The sequence below is a fragment of the Petromyzon marinus genome, chromosome 12 (assembly GCF_048934315.1).
Source record: "Petromyzon marinus isolate PM22_M1 ecotype Great Lakes invasive population chromosome 12, UKy_Petmar_22M1.pri1.0, whole genome shotgun sequence".
NCBI lineage: Eukaryota > Metazoa > Chordata > Hyperoartia > Petromyzontiformes > Petromyzontidae > Petromyzon > Petromyzon marinus.
Window position 1 is genome coordinate 1,980,694 of NC_133678.1, and position 19,940 is coordinate 2,000,633.

The window sequence follows — 19,940 nt, forward strand, 5'->3', positions numbered from 1 at the left end:
TTTTAAATTTAGGGCCCCTTTATAACATATGCTACAGGCCCCGTACTTGCTTAATCAGGCAGTGGTGCCAAGACTGAGAGCGTATTGAGATTGTTCTTCGTTAATTGAAGCAATTGGCGGGACCCCGGGGTCCCATCAGTGCCCCGGGGTGGGAAAAACCGCGTAGCGACACGAGTCTCGCCTTACCGACAACAAAACTAGTGTCAATCGATTGACCTCGTCGAGAGCTACTCGGGGCACTAAGTTTCGTAAAAAGTTGAAAAATTACATAAACACGTTAAATTCACTGCCTTGGGGGACGGGCTCGCCTTGGCAAAGAAGCTGAGGATCGACGGCTGACCGGAGGGCGTTGTCGCCGCGCGCGACTGCGGCGGACGCCCCCCGGGGCTCGCGTTTGGCCGGTGGGGTGGCGCCCATCGTGTCGATCGCCGCCTGCTGCTGCTGGTGCTTGTTGGTGCGAGTCTGGGCGGGCGGCGCATTGCTGTCGGGATCACGAGTGGGCGGACTGAAAAATAATTATTGACCTGATTTTTGCGGGACCCCGGGGTCCCGCCAAATGATTCAATTGTGGAATAGGAAATAGCACATGGGGAGAGAATTGGTATTTAATGTTGGCATTGTACACATTATTTTTGAAATCTAGATACTCATATCTCTAGCACTGCTTTTTGTGTTTAGTTTTGTTGAAATCGCCGAGTTTGGCGACACCGCCGCCACCGCTGGGAGAAATAAATCAGTCGCGGACGCCGCGAGGCACGGCCAACATCGTGGCGACTGCTTATTTATTTCAAAGCGCGATGTAAGGACAATTCCTCGTTCCCGCGGCGCGGACAGTAACACTGTAAACCCGTGGGGGGGGGGGGGGGCAGGAGAGGGAAGCTGCCCCCTTACTCCCGTCACGGTGGTGAGGGGGGGGGGCGCTGTAGCGACACACACAGACACAGACACGTGTAGTAGGCGGTCGCGGCCAATATTAACCATGAAAACGTTTTTCTTGGGTTAGATCGCGTAAATATAAATGTCTCGTGAACCCACAATCACCACCACCCGACACGGACCAATTAGTAACTACTTCACCACACCGCTTGTGTGTTGGAGAGTACGGTAAACATTTGCAATTTACTCTCCAACACACAAGCGGTGTGAAGTAGTAACTAATTGCCACCTTCTCTTTGCATGACAAACCTTACTAATTGGCCGTGGCGGGTGGTGGTGGGTTAACATTTCCGTGATCTAACCCAAGAAAAAACCTCTTGGGTGGGTGGGGCGGAGGGGGTTACTGGGTGGGTGGGGTGGGTGGAGCGGGGGGGGGGCGGGGGTTAATGGGTGTGTGGTGGGTGGGGGGTGTGGTGTGTGTGTGGTGGGTGGGGGGTGTGTGGTGGGGCGCAGGAACGGGCGAGGTTGATGAAAGCAAAGCGCGCATGGATGAGAAGGGGCGGCAGGAAGAGCCGGCCTTCTGGGGATAAGGACAGGGTTGAGGTTTGGAAGAGGGGGTTACGTTTTAGGATCAGGGGGTTAGGAGAACGGGGAAATAGGATAGGCTTGGGGTGAAGGGACAGGGTTAGAGTTAAGAGTTCAGGTTAGGGATGGGTTTTGGTTCAAGGGCGTTTTAGAATGGAGACAGGGAACTTAAGGTGTTGGGGTTAGGCATTAGAAATGGGGGATAGGATAGGCTTGGGGAGTTTGGAATAGAAGGGTTTGGGGTTAGGGTTGGGAATAGGCATAGGGTTACAGAGGGTTAGGGTTATGGGATAGGGGTTGTGGTTAGGGATAGCGTTGAGGCTACGGTTGGGGTTAAGAGATAGGGGAGTGGGTTGGGATTTCGTGAATGGTTCGGCGCGAGGGATAGGGGGTGTGGTTAGTAATACGCTTGTGGAAGTGGATAAGGTTGGAGATGGTTGCGGTTACGTATGTGGTTACGTATGTGGTTGTGGTTAGGGGTTGGGTTATGGACAGGGCTAGGGACAGCAATTTGCTGCAGCAGTATCTTTCTGAGCAGCGGGTACTTCGCATGGCAGCACCAGCTTCACTCGGCATTTTACTATTTATCCCGATTGAACCACGATTCAAACCCAGAATGAGTTTCGTCCGGTTCATCCTGTCTCATATGATACGATATGTTTGGTCAGAATTATTCCTTCATTGGCCTACAGGAAACAATTGCATATAATTTTTATACGATGACCGATCCCTCGCATACACTCTTGGACGCACGTCGCATGAGCATAATAATCGTTTTTAATTCGATCAATACGGTACTTATGTGTTTGGAGCTCCCTTTAGCGGAGGCCTTTCCGCCAGCACAGGCACGAGCAAAGTAATTGCAGGGCTGCAACTTGATCTTTTTTCGTTTTACTTACACGTCCATGGACCACCCTGCGCACAAAACGTCATGAATCCAAAAACCGGCTGGATCTCAATCAAAACAACCGGAAACGAGAACCATGAACCCCGGGGGCACGGGGTTGAGGTGGGAACCTCAACAAAACCGCCACCGAGGTTCCGCAAACGCAACGCGTTGGCGCGTCTCTCTTTCTCTCTCTCTCTCACTCTCCTCCGAACCAACGCAACAAAAAGTGTCGTCCTGAATCAGGACAGGGAGTGCCGGCGCCGGTGGCCCCGAGCGCGCGCGATGCGCCCGGTCCACGGGGCGCCTCCCAAACTCCCATTCCCCCCCACAGTCGGGAGGCCACAGCCGCGTGCTCTTGACGGACAAGCACGGCGCGTACGAGCCACATAAATAACGGGTGGTGCCTGCTGGCAGGCAATCGGCGCGGCTAGCACCGCGGCAGAACTGAACCCCACCCCCCTCCCCTTCTCTCGCTTGGTCACGGGCAGCCGAGACATTGCTCTGTGACCAGCAGTGTGGGTGGGGTGGGGGGTGCGGCAGAGCGGGTTTAGGAGGCGAGTGGTGATGGCGAGCGGTAGATGGTGAGCGGCGGAGGGGCTCTTCGTCGCTGCAGGGATCGCCGCTGCACGCCGGTGCCGTGCCTGCGGCAGTGGTGATCTTTGTGGCTCGGCGCCAGCGGCGGCTACGAGGGCGCCAGCGAGTGGGCACAGCCGTTGAGCAGGCCGCACGGAGGGTGGGTCGCGAGCGCGTCGTCAACGTGCCCGACCAGCATGCCGCAGTCGCTCTGCAACGACAGCGGCGCCACGGCGGCGGTGGTGGTCGGGCAGATGACTCGGTACAGAGAGCCGTGGCACACGAAGACAACAAAGACCCCCCCACCGTCGCGTAGCCTTTAAACAACATTTCTATAACAAAACGGACTGCGGCGTTTATTTACTTGTGCTAATGATTGCAGTGTTTCACCTGGGTAATCCTTCCAGATGGAAGGTCTCGTTTGCAAGGGTTCCCTGGGTGTCAAATGACGTGAGCAAACAATTACAAAGATCCCCCGTATAGCCTTTAACAGACTTTGGGCAAGTGCTGTTAGCGAGCGCCTATGAAGGCCGGCACGACACACGAGGTTGGTGGTTGGCCAGCACCACTCCCGGCCGCCTTTGCCCCCCTGGTTGCGAAATTTACATACCTCACCCGGTATTCATTTGAGGCTGAGACGACCTAGGGGAGGCCCAGTACCGATTCAGATAATTGTCACTGGTGTTGGCCATTATCGAACTCGGGTCGCCGGATTCGTAGCGGCGTGCGCTAACCGTTGCATGACTGCTCTCCATAACAAAGACAGGCTCGAAACTCACTCAAGCACCAGCTCACCTCACTGATGAGGCCAAACTGCACCAGTTCAGCCACCAGCATTTGTGAGTTGTCTCCTGTGAGCACACACATACAGACAAAGATCCAACATGCAGCCTTTCACACATTGTTGGAGCATTTGCTGTCGCGAGAATCAATGAAGGCCGGCACGGTGCACGAGAGGGAGCTGTGGTCAACACCATGACTGGCCCCCTTTGTCTCCCCAGTGCTGATATTTACACACCGCACCAGGTAATCATTTGATGCTAAATTTGACTTGGAGGAAGCCCAGGGCTGGTTCAGATGTCACTTGCCACTCATGCTAGCTGTGGTCGGGTCCAAAGTGCAGCGTGCCAACCACACCACCATCACTCTCCACACACGCTAACCACGAAGCCACACACACATTAACCACTACAACACAACCACGCACTAGCCACTACGACACACACACATTCGCAAACACACGCACGCGAGCACACATACAGTGCGACAGTGTTACGGAAGCTGCAGCAGCAGTAGTTACTTTGTGCAACTTAAGTTGTGAAAGAGCATCTGCCTGCCCGTGCACGCACACGCGCACACGTGCACACACGCACACGTGCACACACACGTGCACGCGAAAGCACAGCGCAAGCACGCACCTGGCTGGATCTCACAGCTGAGCTGCCGGTTGAGCTTGTCATCCAGCTTCAGGAAGAGCAAGAGCTGTGGGGAGGGCAGGACGAGGACTTTTAGGCAACGAACCGATTTCCCCGCGTCCGTAGCGCCCTGGTCACGGGCTCGGCACCACCACTGCTGCCATCATCATCGTCACCGCGGTTGGCGGACTACGAGGCGGGCACGGGAACGCGCTGCCCCGCACGGAACAAGGCTAAAATCCTCCCCCATTATTTATCACACCTGGCCCGAGCGGGTGAACGACCTTCAAGACGCACACTGTAGGCAAACATCATTATTATTATCACTACCCCTTCAGGGGGGGATAGACAAAGCTGGTAGTGTTAGCGAGCACACTGGCACAGTCTGCCGGGTGGATGTGCAACATTAACAATTTAACGGTTCTTTGTGAATCAATCGCAGGATTGAAGGCATGCAGTGTTGAAGATTAAGGGTTCGTTTGGCCATACTTCGCCACGCTGGTCAGTGCAGGTTGTTGAAGGGGGGGCGGGGGGCAGTTGTGGGTGGGGGGGGGGGGAGTACTCAGGACTGGTTGAGATATGACTCACCCCTGGTGGTGGCCGTGGCCAGTAATCCAACTCAGGTGTGCTGCAGTAAATGGGTTTGGCAATGTGGGGGGAACCGGCCGGACGCCCGGAGAGAACGCACGCCCGCACTAGGGGATGACATTATCAGCTCCCGCTCACTTGGATTCAACCCATGGCATGCTGCCGTATCTCGGCTACCACCTTGCAGCTCAAACCTACAACACCTGGTATTCTCATGCAGTCTACCCTAACAAGTGGTTAGCCAGGCTCAAGAAATTCTGCTTAGCTTTCAAGCCCGGGACATTTATCATCGTGGTTTGGGGGGATTGGACCCCGCGCACTCACATGTCGGCGGCTGCCGTCCTCGCACACCTCCACGCTGCACTGCACGTGGACCACCTGCAGAAGCGACAGATCATCAGCTAGCGTGCAGCGACCACACGCAGGCCCTGCTGCGACCAAGCCACGCACCCCGGATGCCAGATCCCCTGCTTTGGCCACCGGTGCGGTTGAATGTCCTGCACATTCGATAGCTACGCCACTGCCCTCAGAATGCTGCTGCAGGCCGTGTGTGTTGAGTGTGTGTTGTGTGTGTTGTGCATGTGTCGAGTGTGTGTTGAGTGTGTGTTGAGTGTGTGTGTTACGTGTGTGTGTGTTGAGTGTGTGTTGAGTGTGTGTTGTGTGTGTTAAGTGTGTGCGTTACGTGTGTGTGTGTGTGTGTTGAGCGTGTGTGTTGAGTGTGTGTGTGTGTTGAGTGTGTGTGTTACGTGTGTGTGTGTTACGTGTGTGTGTGTTGAGTGTGTGTTTTGTGTGTTAAGTGTGTGCGTTACGTGTGTGTGTTGAGCGTGTGTGTTGAGTGTGTGTGTTGAGTGTGTGTGTTACATGTGTGTATGTTACGTGTGTGTGTGTGTTGTGTGTTGTGTGTGTGTTGTATGGTGCAGGTCCCTACCCTGCGCGTCTCCTGCTCCATGGGCTCGGGCGTGGGGCTGCGCTCGGACTCGGGGGCTGCGGGCGACTGGGCGCGGGCCGAGTGGTGCGGCTGTGGCAGCCCAAACGCCGTCAGTGGGTAGATCCCATTCCTGCTCGCGCGCACAGAGACAAAGATCCCCCGTATAGCCTTAATAGACTGTTGGGGCAAGTGCTATTAGCAAGCACCTATGAAGGCCGGCACGGCACACGAGGGGGTGAGTGGCCAACACCACGCCCGGCCGCCTTTTTCTCTCCCAGTGGCGATGTTTACACATCGCACCAGGTAATCATTTGAGGCCGAGTCAACCTAGGGGATGGTTTCAGATAATCGTCAGTGGTGTTGGCCATGAATGGGAATCGAACTCGGGTCGCTGGGTTCGTAGCGCGGCACGCTAACCGCTACACCACCGCTCCCCACACGTAACGGTGTAAACGATTGCGATGAAGTGCAATGGCCCTTCATGTGCTATGAAGAACCATTTCTCGAAACGTTGCCCATTAAATATTTTCCCCTTAAGAGGCCACAGTGTTGTTATTAACGAATGTGTTGAGTTCTATGTTAATTGTGCTTGTGCATCACTGCCAAACCAGCAGCACCAGATATATAATTGTTGTCATTAAATGTGCTCGTGGGTGCTACAGATGCAGAAAATGCCAGCCTTGTCTTGCTATTCCCGCCAATTAGTTTTGGCAGCGGACTGGAACGCCATGGAACGATATCTCCCCCCACGTCAGGAATTGTGACTCTGTCAGCGCTTTTGAATACAATGTTAAAAAGCTATTTTTATTCATGTCTTTTCCTGTAATTCGATCCGATTGTACCAACACTGTAATTTTATAATTGGCTTTTAACGTAGTTCTTCATTTGATCTACATTGCAAGTGTAGTTATTATTGTATTACATCTGGAACATATTCACTTAGGAGAAGATAGATTTTAGCATTTTGTAATTTCATCCAGGCCATCCCTTCGCCTCATTGCCACATTTAATCACGAGTTGACTGTACAGGATACACGCACTCCAAGCGCTCGCGTTTACACACGAATCGGCGAGACACGTACTTGACGTCTTCGAGAAACTTGTCCAGTTCCAGGGACGAAAGCTGAGAAAACCTGGGAAGGAAAATGAAGGAAGTGAAAGGGGTTCTGCTTAATCACACATCGCGAGCCTCCTCTTTAGGCCTGTTAAAACCACACGCAGGCACCACACACACACACAGAGCGCACACCTCCTTGGGGAACCAAAAATTGTTTATATGCAGTGGTTTCCAGTTTCTGCAATGTGCTCTTCAAATTCTCAGCCACCTCTGCCGCTATTTGCTGAAATTATTTTTTGTTATTGGCCACCCTCTCACCTCACAATTCCCCACCAGGCACTTTGCCTATCTCACACCTCTCATCTCACTCCACTCCCCTCCCTCCACACTCTCTCCTACCTCTCAACTCACTCTACTCCCCTCCATGCGCTCTCCACTCCGGAAACTAAAGTTTTTCGTCAATGTCTCCAGTCAACCTTCGCTCAGTTGGAAGTCGTTCATTCTCTTCTGCTGTCCCCAGAATCTGGAACTCCCTTCCCCCAGCCACCCGTGTTGTCTACTAATTCCCTCCCCCCCCCCCCCCCACTGTTCAAGTCCAGACTCCAAGACCTTCCCCTTTTGTTTCTTCTACCTACGATTTAGACTGCCTCTCTCCCGCTCCACGAAATAAACGTGCCCACCGTTTCCGTACGGCGTGCTCAACTGCAGTCGCATTCAGACGCGGCTACAGCAATCCGCGTCGAGCTACAATTCGCTTGTTGTGTGCGTCCGACCGAGTTCGCCGTGTGCGGCTGCGAGCGGCCTGCGCCGAGTGCTCGTGCTGCGGGCACCTCCACTGCACGCCCTCCCTCCCCAGGTGGGAGATCTCGGCGATGACTCCGTTGACATCAATCCTCTTGGTCATCTCCTCCACCGCGTTCTCCGCCAGGGTGTCTGCACGCAAACACAACTTACCCCTGCAATGACGGTCGCCGCCAGATAACTTTTTTTCACAATTGCGACACGAAAAGCAAGCAACGTTCACGGAAAGGACGACTGTCGCCACAATTGGGGCGGCGATGCCGCCCAGCGGTCCCTCGTTGGCCACTTGTCCGCAGACTTTCACGGTTCAAATCCGACAGGCCGTCCCGGTTATTACTGGGGGTGTATCGACAGTAAAGTGCTCCGCGTCGCTTGCCAAATTCGAAAAATATCACACCGCAAATGAATAATCCTATTAATTAGGACTACACACCGCGGGAATCATTGCCCACTGCCTGGCAAACTAATGCCCGCTTGCAGGCCATATGCCGCGTGACCTTGTGCTGCACAGGGACAGCTGCAACTGGCGGTGCCCCTTTCAAAGAAGCACAAGATGTGGTGCAGGTGGTTTGTTGCGTGCAAAGCGCTCGGAGACACCCCGGCGTAAAGGAAGGCGGCTATTGAGTATTGATTAATAGCAGTAAAAGAAGCTATTGAATAATAATAATAGCTAGTCGGTTGAACGGCTTGTCTGTTACTCAGTAGCTACTACCGTATTAGGCAACTATTCAAATCGCAATTTAAAACTGGTCATCAGAAAACAGTAAAAAAAACTATTCTCCTCAGGCCCCATGGTGTCCAGTGCAGCATTCAACTCTTATCATCCACTCCGTCTCTCTCACCTCTCGAGGTGTGTGCTATAAAGGAGGGCTACTGCTTGAATCGTCGTTGATTACATACTCTTCCTTGTAAAGCCGCACACACACCGTCAGTAGTCACGAGCACAAACGGAACTCGGGTGGCCAGGTTCGTAGTGCAGTACGCTATACGTTGCGCTACTGTTCCCCGTGGACACCACAGTGCACATACACACAGCATACACACGCACAGCACACGCACGACCAACACACACACACACAGCACGCACACACACACAGCACGCACACACACACGCGGGTGCTTACGCGCGTGTCCCAGGAAGCGGTGCGCGGCGAGCAGCTTGAGGGACGGCACCTCGAAGAGCGCCGGGTGGAAGAGCAGCTCCCGCGCCGTGGGCCGGCCCGGCGCCTCCGGACACAGGCACCGCTGGATGAACTCCTGGCCAACGCGCAGAGGGCAATCGCCCACACAAAGATAAAGATCGCCCGTATAGCCTTAACGGGATTTTGGGGAAAGCGCTGTAAGCGAGTAGCACCCACGCACATCGGCACGGCACCACGCCCGGCCGCCTTTGTCTCCCGAGTGGTGATGTTTACACACCGCAGCAGGTACTCATTTGAGACTGAGTCGACCTCGGGGGAGGCCCAAGACCGGTTCAGATATTCGTCACCGGTGTTGGCCGCGAGCGGGAATTTAACGCGGGTTACCGGGTTCGTAGCGCAGCGCGCTAATCGCTGCGCCACCGCTCCCCACAGACGCACCCACACGTGTACGCACGCTCATCACCTGGGTACGGGAATCTGTTCTAGGCCGCCGATCAAGCGGGACCTGGCTGAAAACTAATCTCAAGCAATGGTCGAGGACGAGAGATTGGGAGTTATGGGTGGTGCAAATGTTTTACACTGGTTTGGTGTGGGGAATGCTTCACTCAAGGCAGGTGGGAGGCAGGGCGCAGTGGAGGGGTCAGGTGCGAGGTGACGCTGCACATTTTTCGATGTTGGGAGTTGGGGGGAAACAAGTAAAAACATCTTCTGCAGGGAGATGCTGGGGCAGGCAAACAGACGGCTTCGCAACACGGGTGAAGAACATGGGGTTTGATTACCGGGGTCAATTTACAATGAGCTTTTGTTTATGCTGATAAAAAATAATGTTCATTTACATAATTAACGGATGTGTTGCTATTTGGGATTCATTAACGTATAAAAAAAAACGGCCAAACTGATCATTAATGTGCTGTGCAGAAGAACCGTTGCCCAAAACTTCACCTATTTATTATTTTCTTTTACAGCCACTGCATTATCCATAAACGTGTTGAGTTTTTTTCGTTGTAAATCAAATGGAAGGGTGGCCCAAAACTTGAAGACACAAACCACAGCTATAAGGCAATATTTTAAAACATGCAAACTCATTTTGCACCGAGAGCTGCCCTTTGGCTTCCAGACTGCCAGTTAAATATTACAAAAGGATGGACGCGTGTTGGAAAGCGTTGTATAATCCCACATGTACGCGTTATTTTCTTGGAGCCTGTTAATGCTCAAACGAAGTCAAACGGCTCCTCTGCCCCTGTCCGCCAACCCTATTTGCCACCCCCCATTGAGTTTTGGTGGAGAGATAAACGCTCTGTGCTTCCACCCTCCCCTCAGGTCTGTCAGACTGAAAGGCAACGGGCCCTCTTGCACTGCCCTATCCTTGTGGCGGCCACGCGCGGCTGGCAGGCGCGGCCGTGAGCGAGGTGCTCGATGCTACCCTCTGCAGGGGGTCCTCCAGGGAGCCGATGGCGGCCTGCACGGCCTCCTGCGAGACCACCGTGGAGTCACCGTTGGGCTGGATCTCCAGCACGGCCATCTGGAGCGCACGCACGCACGCGAGCGTTAGACGCACGCACGCTCGCACGGCAACTAAGAGGGAAACGCGCGCACACACGGACACGCGCGCACAGTTCTATCAAACTCACGGGGTGTCGTGGAACTGCCGTGGGTAGAGCCCTTGAAACATATATATGTATTTTTAAATTCAACAGTGTGCAAAGCAATGTCGCCCTATCGTTAGCTGCGTATTCACGCTGCGCTGAAAAGTCACACGCAAGTGCAGCCCCAGTTGAGTCCCGTACTGTACAGTAACCACTCTACGGTACAGTACTGCTCCCACCACATCTCGCGACAAAGCTTAACATTTTTACTTTTTGAAGGTATTTTTAAACAAATTATAATATTTTGTGCTGTGATAAAAGACACGTTAATAAGAAACTCAAAATATAATTATCCCGGGATTGAGGAAATGCTGTCAAATATGGGCGTACGAGCACAGGTCCATGATATGAGTGTGTGTGTGAGCGGAAGTGGAGTGGTTGGCTCACTGCTCGAAAAACCCAGCGGCCCGAGTTCAATTCCCTCTCACGACCCAAGACAGTGGCGAATATTGAACCAACCCCGGGCCTTGCCTAGGTTGACTCAGCCTTACATATGAATACCTGGTGCGGGTGTGTAAACATCACCACTGGGGAGACAAAGGCGGCTGGCAATGGTGTTAGCCACCAAACCCCTCGTGTGCCATTGCTGGCCTTCATAGGTGCTCGCTAACAGTCTGTTAAAGGCTATGGGGGGGGGGGGGGATCTTTGTGTTTGTCATTGTCTGAAGCGAGCAGAACTCACCTCCAAAGCGCACATTCCAAACGAGTAGATATCCACTGCCGTAGTCATGCCGGCCAGGTCTGCAACAACAACAACGGCCGGCAACAGCGAGAAGTGAGATATCAGAATATTTATTCATAATAGAGGAATTCGATGAGCTACTAAGCTCTTTTTTAACAGATGTCCAGTGAATAGCGAGGGTGCACAGGGCAATTAGTGGATGCGGGGCACTGAAGGAATGCACATGGGGGGGGTTGGGGGGGGGGGCTGGGGAGGTGTGGAGCTAAGGGTCTGCAGTGTTGGGGCCAGCAGCGAGTAGATACCTGCGTACTCTGGCGCCAGGAAGTGCAGATCCTTCTGCTCGGCGCGGAAGGTCTTCACGTGGTCGTTTATAGCGCCGGGGGCGACTGCGGGGCACAAAAACCGCACAGCGCCCGCGTTGAGACGTCTAAGCCTAACCGTCGCACTCCACACTTGCGCGTGTCCTCCACGTGCACACACAAGCACCTCCGATTAGCACGGATGGCTACGTTTGGTGCGAAAGAAATTCAACATATATACATATATACTGCCGCTTCGTCATGCCACTGCTGGGTGAGAGCCTCCCCAACAACCATGTGGGTCGTGGGAGTGTACGAGTACAGCACAACAATGGATGTTGTGCACTGCCCTCTTCTGGTGGCGGGATGTTATCTCCCACACCTGGTATGCAGGAAGCTGTAGGTTCGATCCTGACCCTGACACCTGTATATTATATTTGGAGTTCGGATGATCTCCCCGTGGTCACAAAGCCTTTCTCCGGGTCCTCCGGTTTTGCCGCCACGTTTAAAAACATGCGTTTAGATGATTTGGCTTCTATAAATTCTCACATATGATGATATAAGCCACTTCAATGAGCTATCGTGTGTGACCAGGTCACCTCTGAAAAAGAGGAAATAGCTCAGCAATCGTCACCTGGTGAAAACAGTAGATATAACAAAAACTAGAGTTTAACAGTTTCTACTAAGCACCACGTAGCTCACAGACTTGCAGGTGGCCATGACGCGTTTCATTCATAGTAGTGGTCTATCGAAACTATCCAGGCTCAAACCTGTTCGGCGTGTAAAATGTTGCAAGAGTTCAGGCCTAATCCGGGTGATTTTCTTGCAGGCTTTCACTCAAACTTATAAACCAATATAAAAAAACAGCTCCGACCCTGTAGCTTCACACCGAGGTTTTGAACCTAATTAATGGAAAGAGATTTACAAATCAGGGTCAGACGCTCTGTTAAAACACTAGTGACATCGCTGCCTTGATGTATTGACACGTATAGGGGAGTGCCTTTATAGTTACACCAACATTCGGGTGCCATACTGTATGTACATAAAACTTCTTCCGCACCGTACGTAGCCAACCGTGCTAATCGGAGGTGCAGAAAGGAAGTTAAAAGTCGATTCTTACAGTCGTGGTACTTGCAAAGAGCCATGTATCTCGTAGCCAATTATTTGCTGACACAACCAAATACCAAAGTGTGTTTCTAATTGACAGTTCGGCTCACGTCTTCTCTTCATTTGGTACCATTCTCAGACGAGGATTGGTCATAAAAACACACACACAACAGGAATCACTTCTAGAGAGAGCAGCCACCTACACACACCACCACCACCACCACCACTCCACCCCGCCTCACCGGAGCCAATCTTGATCAGGCCGTTGTGCTGCATGAAGATGGTTTCGCACGTGAGGTTCGCGTGGATGATGGGCGGCACAAACGAGTGCAAGTACCTGGATGGGCCCAGTGCGTACAGTCACACACCACTCGGACACCTAAGCGTAAATCAACCTCTGGAGCAAATACATTTTTTTTTAGTCCTTAATTCTTGATTCGTCCTTTCCGCGCGGTTTCTTCCCGATTGCGCATGCTATCGGGTGTCCACGTCATCGGAAGCAGAATCACTTGGGATTTCTCAAGAGCCCACGAGATCCTTCGTCTTAGAGAATGGCCCATGGAAGTGGCTATCACAGTTACCTCCGATATCCCTTCAAGTGAGCTCTACGCCATACAGTAGGGAGCTGCACATTCCCAACCGCCGGGTAACTGAGAGTAGTTTGTCGCAAACAATTAAATTGATATATTTTTTATTTATTCTCGAAACTGGAATTTGAAGCTGATTTAACGTGATCGTTTTTTTTGTTCTCTGCCGTCATTGGTGACTACGCTGAGCCCAGCAACTCACGAGACTCGAGTACCCGGTTTAATCGTGGCCAGTTGCTCGAATCAAAACAACCCGTGACCTCGGCAGCGTCGGCTGAACACTTTTGACCTCTGGGCCACTCTTGACCACCACTCTGTAGCAGGTTTAGGAGCGCAAGTGAAACATTTGGTGGTAAACGTGAATGAAAGCAGCAAAAAATTGCAAACGTGTCGCTACCCGAGAGCGGAGAGGATCTGCGTGCACCAGCGCTTCCAGGCCTGAACACACATGGGGGGGGGGGGGGGGGGAGGTGGGGGAGGTGGCGTGCACACAAAGGGGGCAAGGGCACGCAAGCAAGTGGCCCGGTTAGAGCGACGCAGCCCGCAGCCTCACTGCAATAGCACACTCGCCGTGCTCTCCCACACCGCTTGCGTCTGACAGCGTTCACCTCTCACATAAACGAAAAACAAACATCCCCCGTGTCGCCTTTAACAGATTGTTCGGGCAAGTGCTGTTTGCGAGCACCTACGAAGGCCGGCACGGCGCACGAGGGGGAGGTCTGGCTAGCACCACGCCCGACCGCCTTTATCTCCTGCGTGGCGATATTTAGACACCGCATCAGGTACTAATTTAAGGCTGAGTCGACCAAGCGAGGCCCAGGACCGGTTCACACACACATATATATACCGTTTACTTCTCCAACTGTACGCACTTCTCAAACACCAGCACACACTTCACTCCCAAACACCGATCACCACTACACACTCCACTCACCTCTTAAAGAAATGCTACCCACCCTTCACCATTTACCTCACGTACTTTTCACACTGCCTATCTCTCACACTGCTCACTTATAACACACACACAATACTCACCCCAAACATCGTTCACCCAATTGCACAACGCTCACCCCGCACTGCTCACTTCTCTCACCACCCGCCTCCCACACACTACTAACCTCACACACACCCCTCTCCCACACACACACACCCCTCTCCCACACACACCCCTCTCACACACCTCACACAGACACACCTCACACACACACCTCTCACACACACACACCGCTCTCACACACACACACCGCTCTCACACACACACACCCCTCTCCCACACACACACACACATCCCTCTCACACACCTCACACAGACACACCTCACACAGACACACCTCACACACACACACCTCTCACACACACACACTGCTCTCACACACACACACACACACCCCTCACACACCTCTCTCACACACACACACACACCCCTCTCCCACACACACCCCTCTCACACACCTCACACAGACACACCTCACACACACACCTCTCACACACACACACACCGCTCTCACACACACACACCGCTCTCACACACACCACTCTCACACACACACACACCCCTCACACACCTCTCTCACACACACACAGCGCACCTTCTCGTTCATGGTCTTGTGGTTCTTCTTGGTCTTCTTGAGGAACTGCTTGAGGCTGCCCGAGGACATGTACTCAGTGATGAAGATCACCTGTCACAGAGAGGACACCATCACGTCAGGGAGTGTGCTGCGAGGAGCCTCGTGACCGCTCACCCCCGTGTGCCGTGCATCCTTGCACGCATCTACAACCACCGGACCTGGGGCCAATTACAAGTGGAAATGTGTCGTCCATAAACACTCTCAACCACCCACGCGTCTAAATCGGCTCAAGCCACCCGTAAGTCAAGTGACTTCCATCTTCACGAAGTGATCCAGGAAGTCAGAATGAAAATCCAGGAAGTCAGAATAAAGACGTGTTGCTTGCATTCGAACTGTGCCTTATCGAGGGCTGCTTAACATTCAGCTTCCGCTGTACAGTTGATCCCGGGTCTGTCCACAACACACGCTCACAACGGTGCCGAGTCATGGGCTATGCGCACCCGTGCTTTGCTCTCCTTGATGTCAGCCCAGTAGTTGTGGAACTTGACGATGTTGGCGTGCTCCAGATGGATGAGGTTATTAAACACCGTCTTGATCTTCTCCTGTGGAGGAGATGGAGTAAGGGTTAGGGGTGTGTTTGTGTGTGTTTGGGTCGGAGGTGTCATCAGAATTTTAATGGTTAGCGCATTGCGCGACGAACCCAGCGACCCGAGTGCTTGCTCGCAACCAATATCGATGACGAATATCTGAACCAGTCCCTGGCCTCCTTCCCCAGGTCGACTCAGCCGTAAATGAGCGTCCGGTGAGGTGTGTAAACATCAGCTAGAGGAGACAAAGGCAGGCTCGGGGCGTGGTGCTGGACACTCACCTCCTCGTGTGCCATGCCGGCCTTCACAAGTGCTATTCACTAACAGCCTCTTGCCCCCAACAGTCTGTCAAAGCTACGTGGGGGTTCTTTGCCATTGAGCAGCGCATTGATCATTGCTGTGCAGACTCAGCTCAGACTCGCATCACGTCCGTGTTCGTGGACTTTGTCAACACCCACCAGCACAGCCGTCCCTAGGGTACGGCAAATAGGGGGCGACCGCCCCGGGCCCCACGCTTTGGGGAGGGGGGGCCCTGCGTTTCGACGTCACGCAAATCAGATGGAATACTCCTGGTTTAGTTTGAAGGCACGGGGGGGTGGGGGAGGGCCCACACAGCACGAGTTGCCCCGGGCTCCGCACCCATCCCCAACCAGGGCTCGTGGCTTCACAGCTTTGCCGCATAAATCAGCTGCCAGAGGGCAGGCAGGGGAAGCAGGGACCGACAGCATCGGCGACGCTAACGGTCAAGGCTTAATTTCTCAAATAATTTATTTGTTTCGGGTCGCTGGTAAACTGGAGTAGAAGGCACGTGCTGGCTATGAGCCCCACAGCCTGAGCGCGAAATGTACTGGATGTGGTGTGCCGGGTGAAATAAATATATTCCGGGTCACCGGGCCAGGCAGACAGATAAACGCTGACTATTTGAGTCTGGCTGACAGCCACGATTGTTATCCAGGGCCGCAACAAGAGTGACGATTTAAACTCCCGAAGAATCCCGCCGCAGTAGGGAATGGAGACCTGCATGTTGGCCCTGGGTCTAAGTGAGTGAATTACTTAAGCGTATGTTTGAGTGAGTGAGTCGCTTCCGACTGGATGAGTGAGTTGTGTCTGGGTGAGTGAGTGAGCGACTTGTATCTGGGTGGGTGAGTGAGAGACTTGTGTCTGGGCGAGTGAGTGAGCGACTTGTGTCTGGGTGAGTGAGTGAGCGACTTGTGTCTTGGCGAGTTAGCGACTTGTTTCTGGGTGAGTGAGCGACTTGTGTCTTGGTGAGTGAGTGAGCGACTTGTGTCTGGGCGAGTGAGCGACTTGTGTCTGGGTGAGTGAGCGACTTGTGTCTGGGTGAGTGAGTGAGCGACTTGTGTCTGGGCGAGTGAGTGAGCGACTTGTGTCTGGGTGAATGAGCGACTTGTGTCTGGGTGAGTGAGTGAGCGACTTGTGTCTGGGCGAGTGAGCGACTTGTGTCTGGGTGAGTGAGTGAGCGACTTGTGTCTGGGCGAGTGAGCGACTTGTGTCTGGGTGAGTGGGCGACTTGTGTCTGGGTGAGTGGGCGACTTGTGTCTGGGCAAGTGAGCGACTTGTGTCTGGGTGAGTGGGCGACTTGTGTCTGGGTGAGTGAGCGACTTGTGTCTGGGTGAGTGGGCGACTTGTGTCTGGGTGAGTGAGTGACTTGTGTCTGGGCGAGTGAGTGACTTGTGTCTGGGTGAGTGAGTGAGCGACTTGTGTCTGGGTGAATGAGCAACTTGTGTCTGGGTGAGTGAGTGAGCGACTTGTGTCTAGGCGAGTGAGCGACTTGTGTCTGGGTGAGTGAGTGAGCGACTTGTGTCTGGGCAAGTGAGCGACTTGTGTCTGGGCGAGTGGGCGACTTGTGTCTGAGTGAGTGGGCGACTTGTGTCTGGGTGAGTGAGCGACTTGTGTCTGGGTGAGTGGGCGACTTGTGTCTGGGTGAGTGGGCGACTTGTGTCTGGGTGAGTGGGCGACTTGTGTCTGGGTGAGTGGGCGACTTGTGTCTGGGTGAGTGAGCGACTTGTGTCTGGGTGAGTGGGCGACTTGTGTCTGGGTGAGTGAGCGACTTGTGTCTGGGTGAGTGGGCGACTTGTGTCTGGGTGAGTGAGTGACTTGTGTCTGGGCGAGTGAGTGACTTGTGTCTGGGTGAGTGAGTGAGCGACTTGTGTCTGGGTGAGTGGGCGACTTGTGTCTGGGTGAGTGAGTGAGCGACTTGTGTCTGGGTGAGTGAACGACTTGTGTCTGGGTGAGTGGGCGACTTGTGTCTGGGCGAGTGGGCGACTTGTGTCTGGGTGAGTGAGCGACTTGTGTCTGGGCGAGTGAGCGACTTGTGTCTGGGTGAGTGGGCGACTTGTGTCTGGGTGAGTGAGCGACTTGTGTCTGGGTGATTGAGCGACTTGTGTCTGGGTGAGTGGGCGACTTGTGTCTGGGCGAGTGGGCGACTTGTGTCTGGGTGAGTGAGCGACTTGTGTCTGGGCGAGTGAGCGACTTGTGTCTGGGTGAGTGGGCGACTTGTGTCTGGGTGAGTGAGCGACTTGTGTCTGGGTGATTGAGCGACTTGTGTCTGGGTGAGTGGGCGACTTGTGTCTAGGTGAGTGAGCGACTTGTGTCTGGGCGAGTGAGCGACTTGTGTCTGGGTGAGTGAGCGACTTGTGTCTGGGTGAGTGAGCGACTTGTGTCTGGGTGAGTGAGCGACTTGTGTCTGAGTGAGTGAGCGACTTGTGTCTGGGTGAGTGAGCGACTTGTGTCTGGATGAGTGAGTGACTTGTGTCTGAGTGAGTGAGCGACTTGTGTCTGGGTGAGTGGGCGACTTGTGTCTGGGTGAGTGGGCGACTTGTGTCTGGGTGAGTGAGTGAGCGACTTGTGTCTGGATGAGTGAGTGACTTGTGTCTGGGTGAGTGGGCGACTTCTGTCTGGGTGAGTGAGATTACAGTGCCCTGTGTCTGCTGGGTAAATGATCACCCCCCTCAACCTCCCCCCACCACCCCCTCACCAGACCCTCACCACCCCCTCACCAGACCCCCACCAGCCCCTCACCACCCCCTCACCACCCCCTCACTCACCTCCTGCGCCTTGTAGTTGCGTCTCTCGGAGAACTGCACCTCGTTCCAGACGACCTCAACTCCCTCCTCCGTGTCCATGCCCAGGTAGGCGCTGTCGATACCGGGCACATTGCGCTGGCTCACCTGGTGAGGGAGGTGAGCGAGAGAGGTGAGCGAGGGGGGTGAGCGAGGGGGGTGAGCGAGGGGGTTGAGCGAGGGAAGTGAGCGAGGGGGGTGAGCGAGGGGGTTGAGCGAGGGGGGTGAGCGAGGGGGTTGAGCGAGGGGGGTCAGCGAGGGAGTGAGCGAGGGGGGCGGGCGGCGTCACTGTTCAAGCGACCTCCGTCTCGAGAGCGGCTGCCCCCGCCTGTCCCGGGTCCCGAGGCCACCCCAAACTGCCCACCTCCTCGCGCCGCTTCTGCCAACGGCCACAGGGGCTCTCCTCGAGGATCTCGCTGTCGTCCTCCTCGCTCTCCTCGTCCTCCTCCTCCGCCTTCTCCTGCTTCTCCGTGTCCGCCGACATCGCCGCCTGCCTATTCCTGTGCCTGGACCGACCGCCCGTGCGTGCCGTACGTGGGGGCGGGGCGAGTGCTGGCGTGACGTGAGCGCGCACGGGCAGGCTACCGTACGTCCAGACGCACGGATGGAGATGTCATCGCGTAGGGCGGGTGAGGCGACGCGATGACGTACGTGCGCAGCCGGGAGTATTGGACGCCGTCCACGCAACGGCGTGACGTCACCGCGCAGGACGTTGCGGCGAAGCGATGACGTCGGCGCGCAGGTCGGATTCCGATGTCGAGGGGCACAGATGTTGACGTCATCGCGTAGGGCGGGTGCGGCGACGCGATGACGTCGCGCGCACGGTCGAGTGTAACCGGAATTATTGGACGCTGCTCGCGACACCACGCAACGGCGTGACGTCAGTCACCGCGCAGGACGTTTGTGGAGACGCGATGACGTCGGTGCGCAGGGCGGATTCCTACGTCGAGGGGCACGGATGTGGACGTCATTGCGGAGGGCGGTGCGGCGACGCGATGACGTCGTCACGCAGGTCGTAACGGCAGAGCGCGGTGAACGTCAGGCGTACAACGCCACGACGTCACCGCGCAGAGGTTGTTAGTGACGTCACGACGCAGGGCGTGACAGCAGCGCGTAGACGTCATGCGCGCGTTGTGACGTGCCGCGGCAGCCACAGAGAATCGTACTTTTTTTTTACTAATTTTACATCATGCACGTACGCGAAGAGATGATGCATTTATGCAGGCCGAAAATGGAACGTGCATTGTTATGATCATGTTTTATGACGTCCTGTGCAATGCGCGTGACGTCACGACGCGCCAGATGTACGTAGTGACGTAAGCGCGCTGCACTGACGTGACGCGTTACCACGTCGTCACTCTGCACGTGGTGCTAACGTGGGGTTAGAGAGGGAGATGGCGCCAATGCCATGAGCACAGAAAACATGCAACGTGGGGCCAACGTTGGCATGTGGTTGGAACCGTTGGACCAACCCTGGCCCAATGTTGGCTCAGCGTTGCATTTTGACTTAAAAATTTCGTGACTGCAGGA

The 19,940-nt window shown here is 54.4% G+C and overlaps 1 protein-coding gene across 1 annotated transcript; it reads right to left on the bottom strand.

The window, feature by feature from the left end:
* Positions 1–765: 765 nt before the first annotated feature.
* On the bottom strand, positions 766–18,988 carry LOC116941702 (nuclear receptor-binding protein-like). The gene is made up of 17 exons (XM_032953041.2): positions 18,775–18,988; positions 18,396–18,518; positions 15,244–15,345; positions 14,765–14,854; positions 13,573–13,613; positions 12,831–12,925; positions 11,485–11,568; positions 11,183–11,241; positions 10,278–10,376; positions 8,837–8,969; positions 7,742–7,844; positions 6,937–6,987; positions 5,855–5,984; positions 5,251–5,304; positions 4,342–4,405; positions 3,719–3,774; positions 766–3,134 (listed from the first exon to the last, which is right to left on the bottom strand). Exons 1-17 carry the CDS (start codon positions 18,892–18,894, stop codon positions 3,033–3,035), a joined length of 1,506 nt encoding a protein of 501 aa, XP_032808932.1. The 5' UTR covers positions 18,895–18,988; the 3' UTR covers positions 766–3,032.
* Between the last annotated feature and the right edge of the window lie 952 nt (positions 18,989–19,940).

Coding starts and splice junctions, on each gene's coding strand:
- LOC116941702 (XM_032953041.2), bottom strand. CDS start 18,894: ATGTCGGCGGACACGGAGAAGCAGGAGAAGGCGGAGGAGGAGGACGAG. Junction 11,242..11,484: donor CCTGGCGCCAGAGTACGCAG/GTATCTACTCGC, acceptor TTGTTGTTGCAG/ACCTGGCCGGCATGACTACG. Junction 6,988..7,741: donor AGGGAGGGCGTGCAGTGGAG/GTGCCCGCAGCA, acceptor TTTCCTTCCCAG/GTTTTCTCAGCTTTCGTCCC.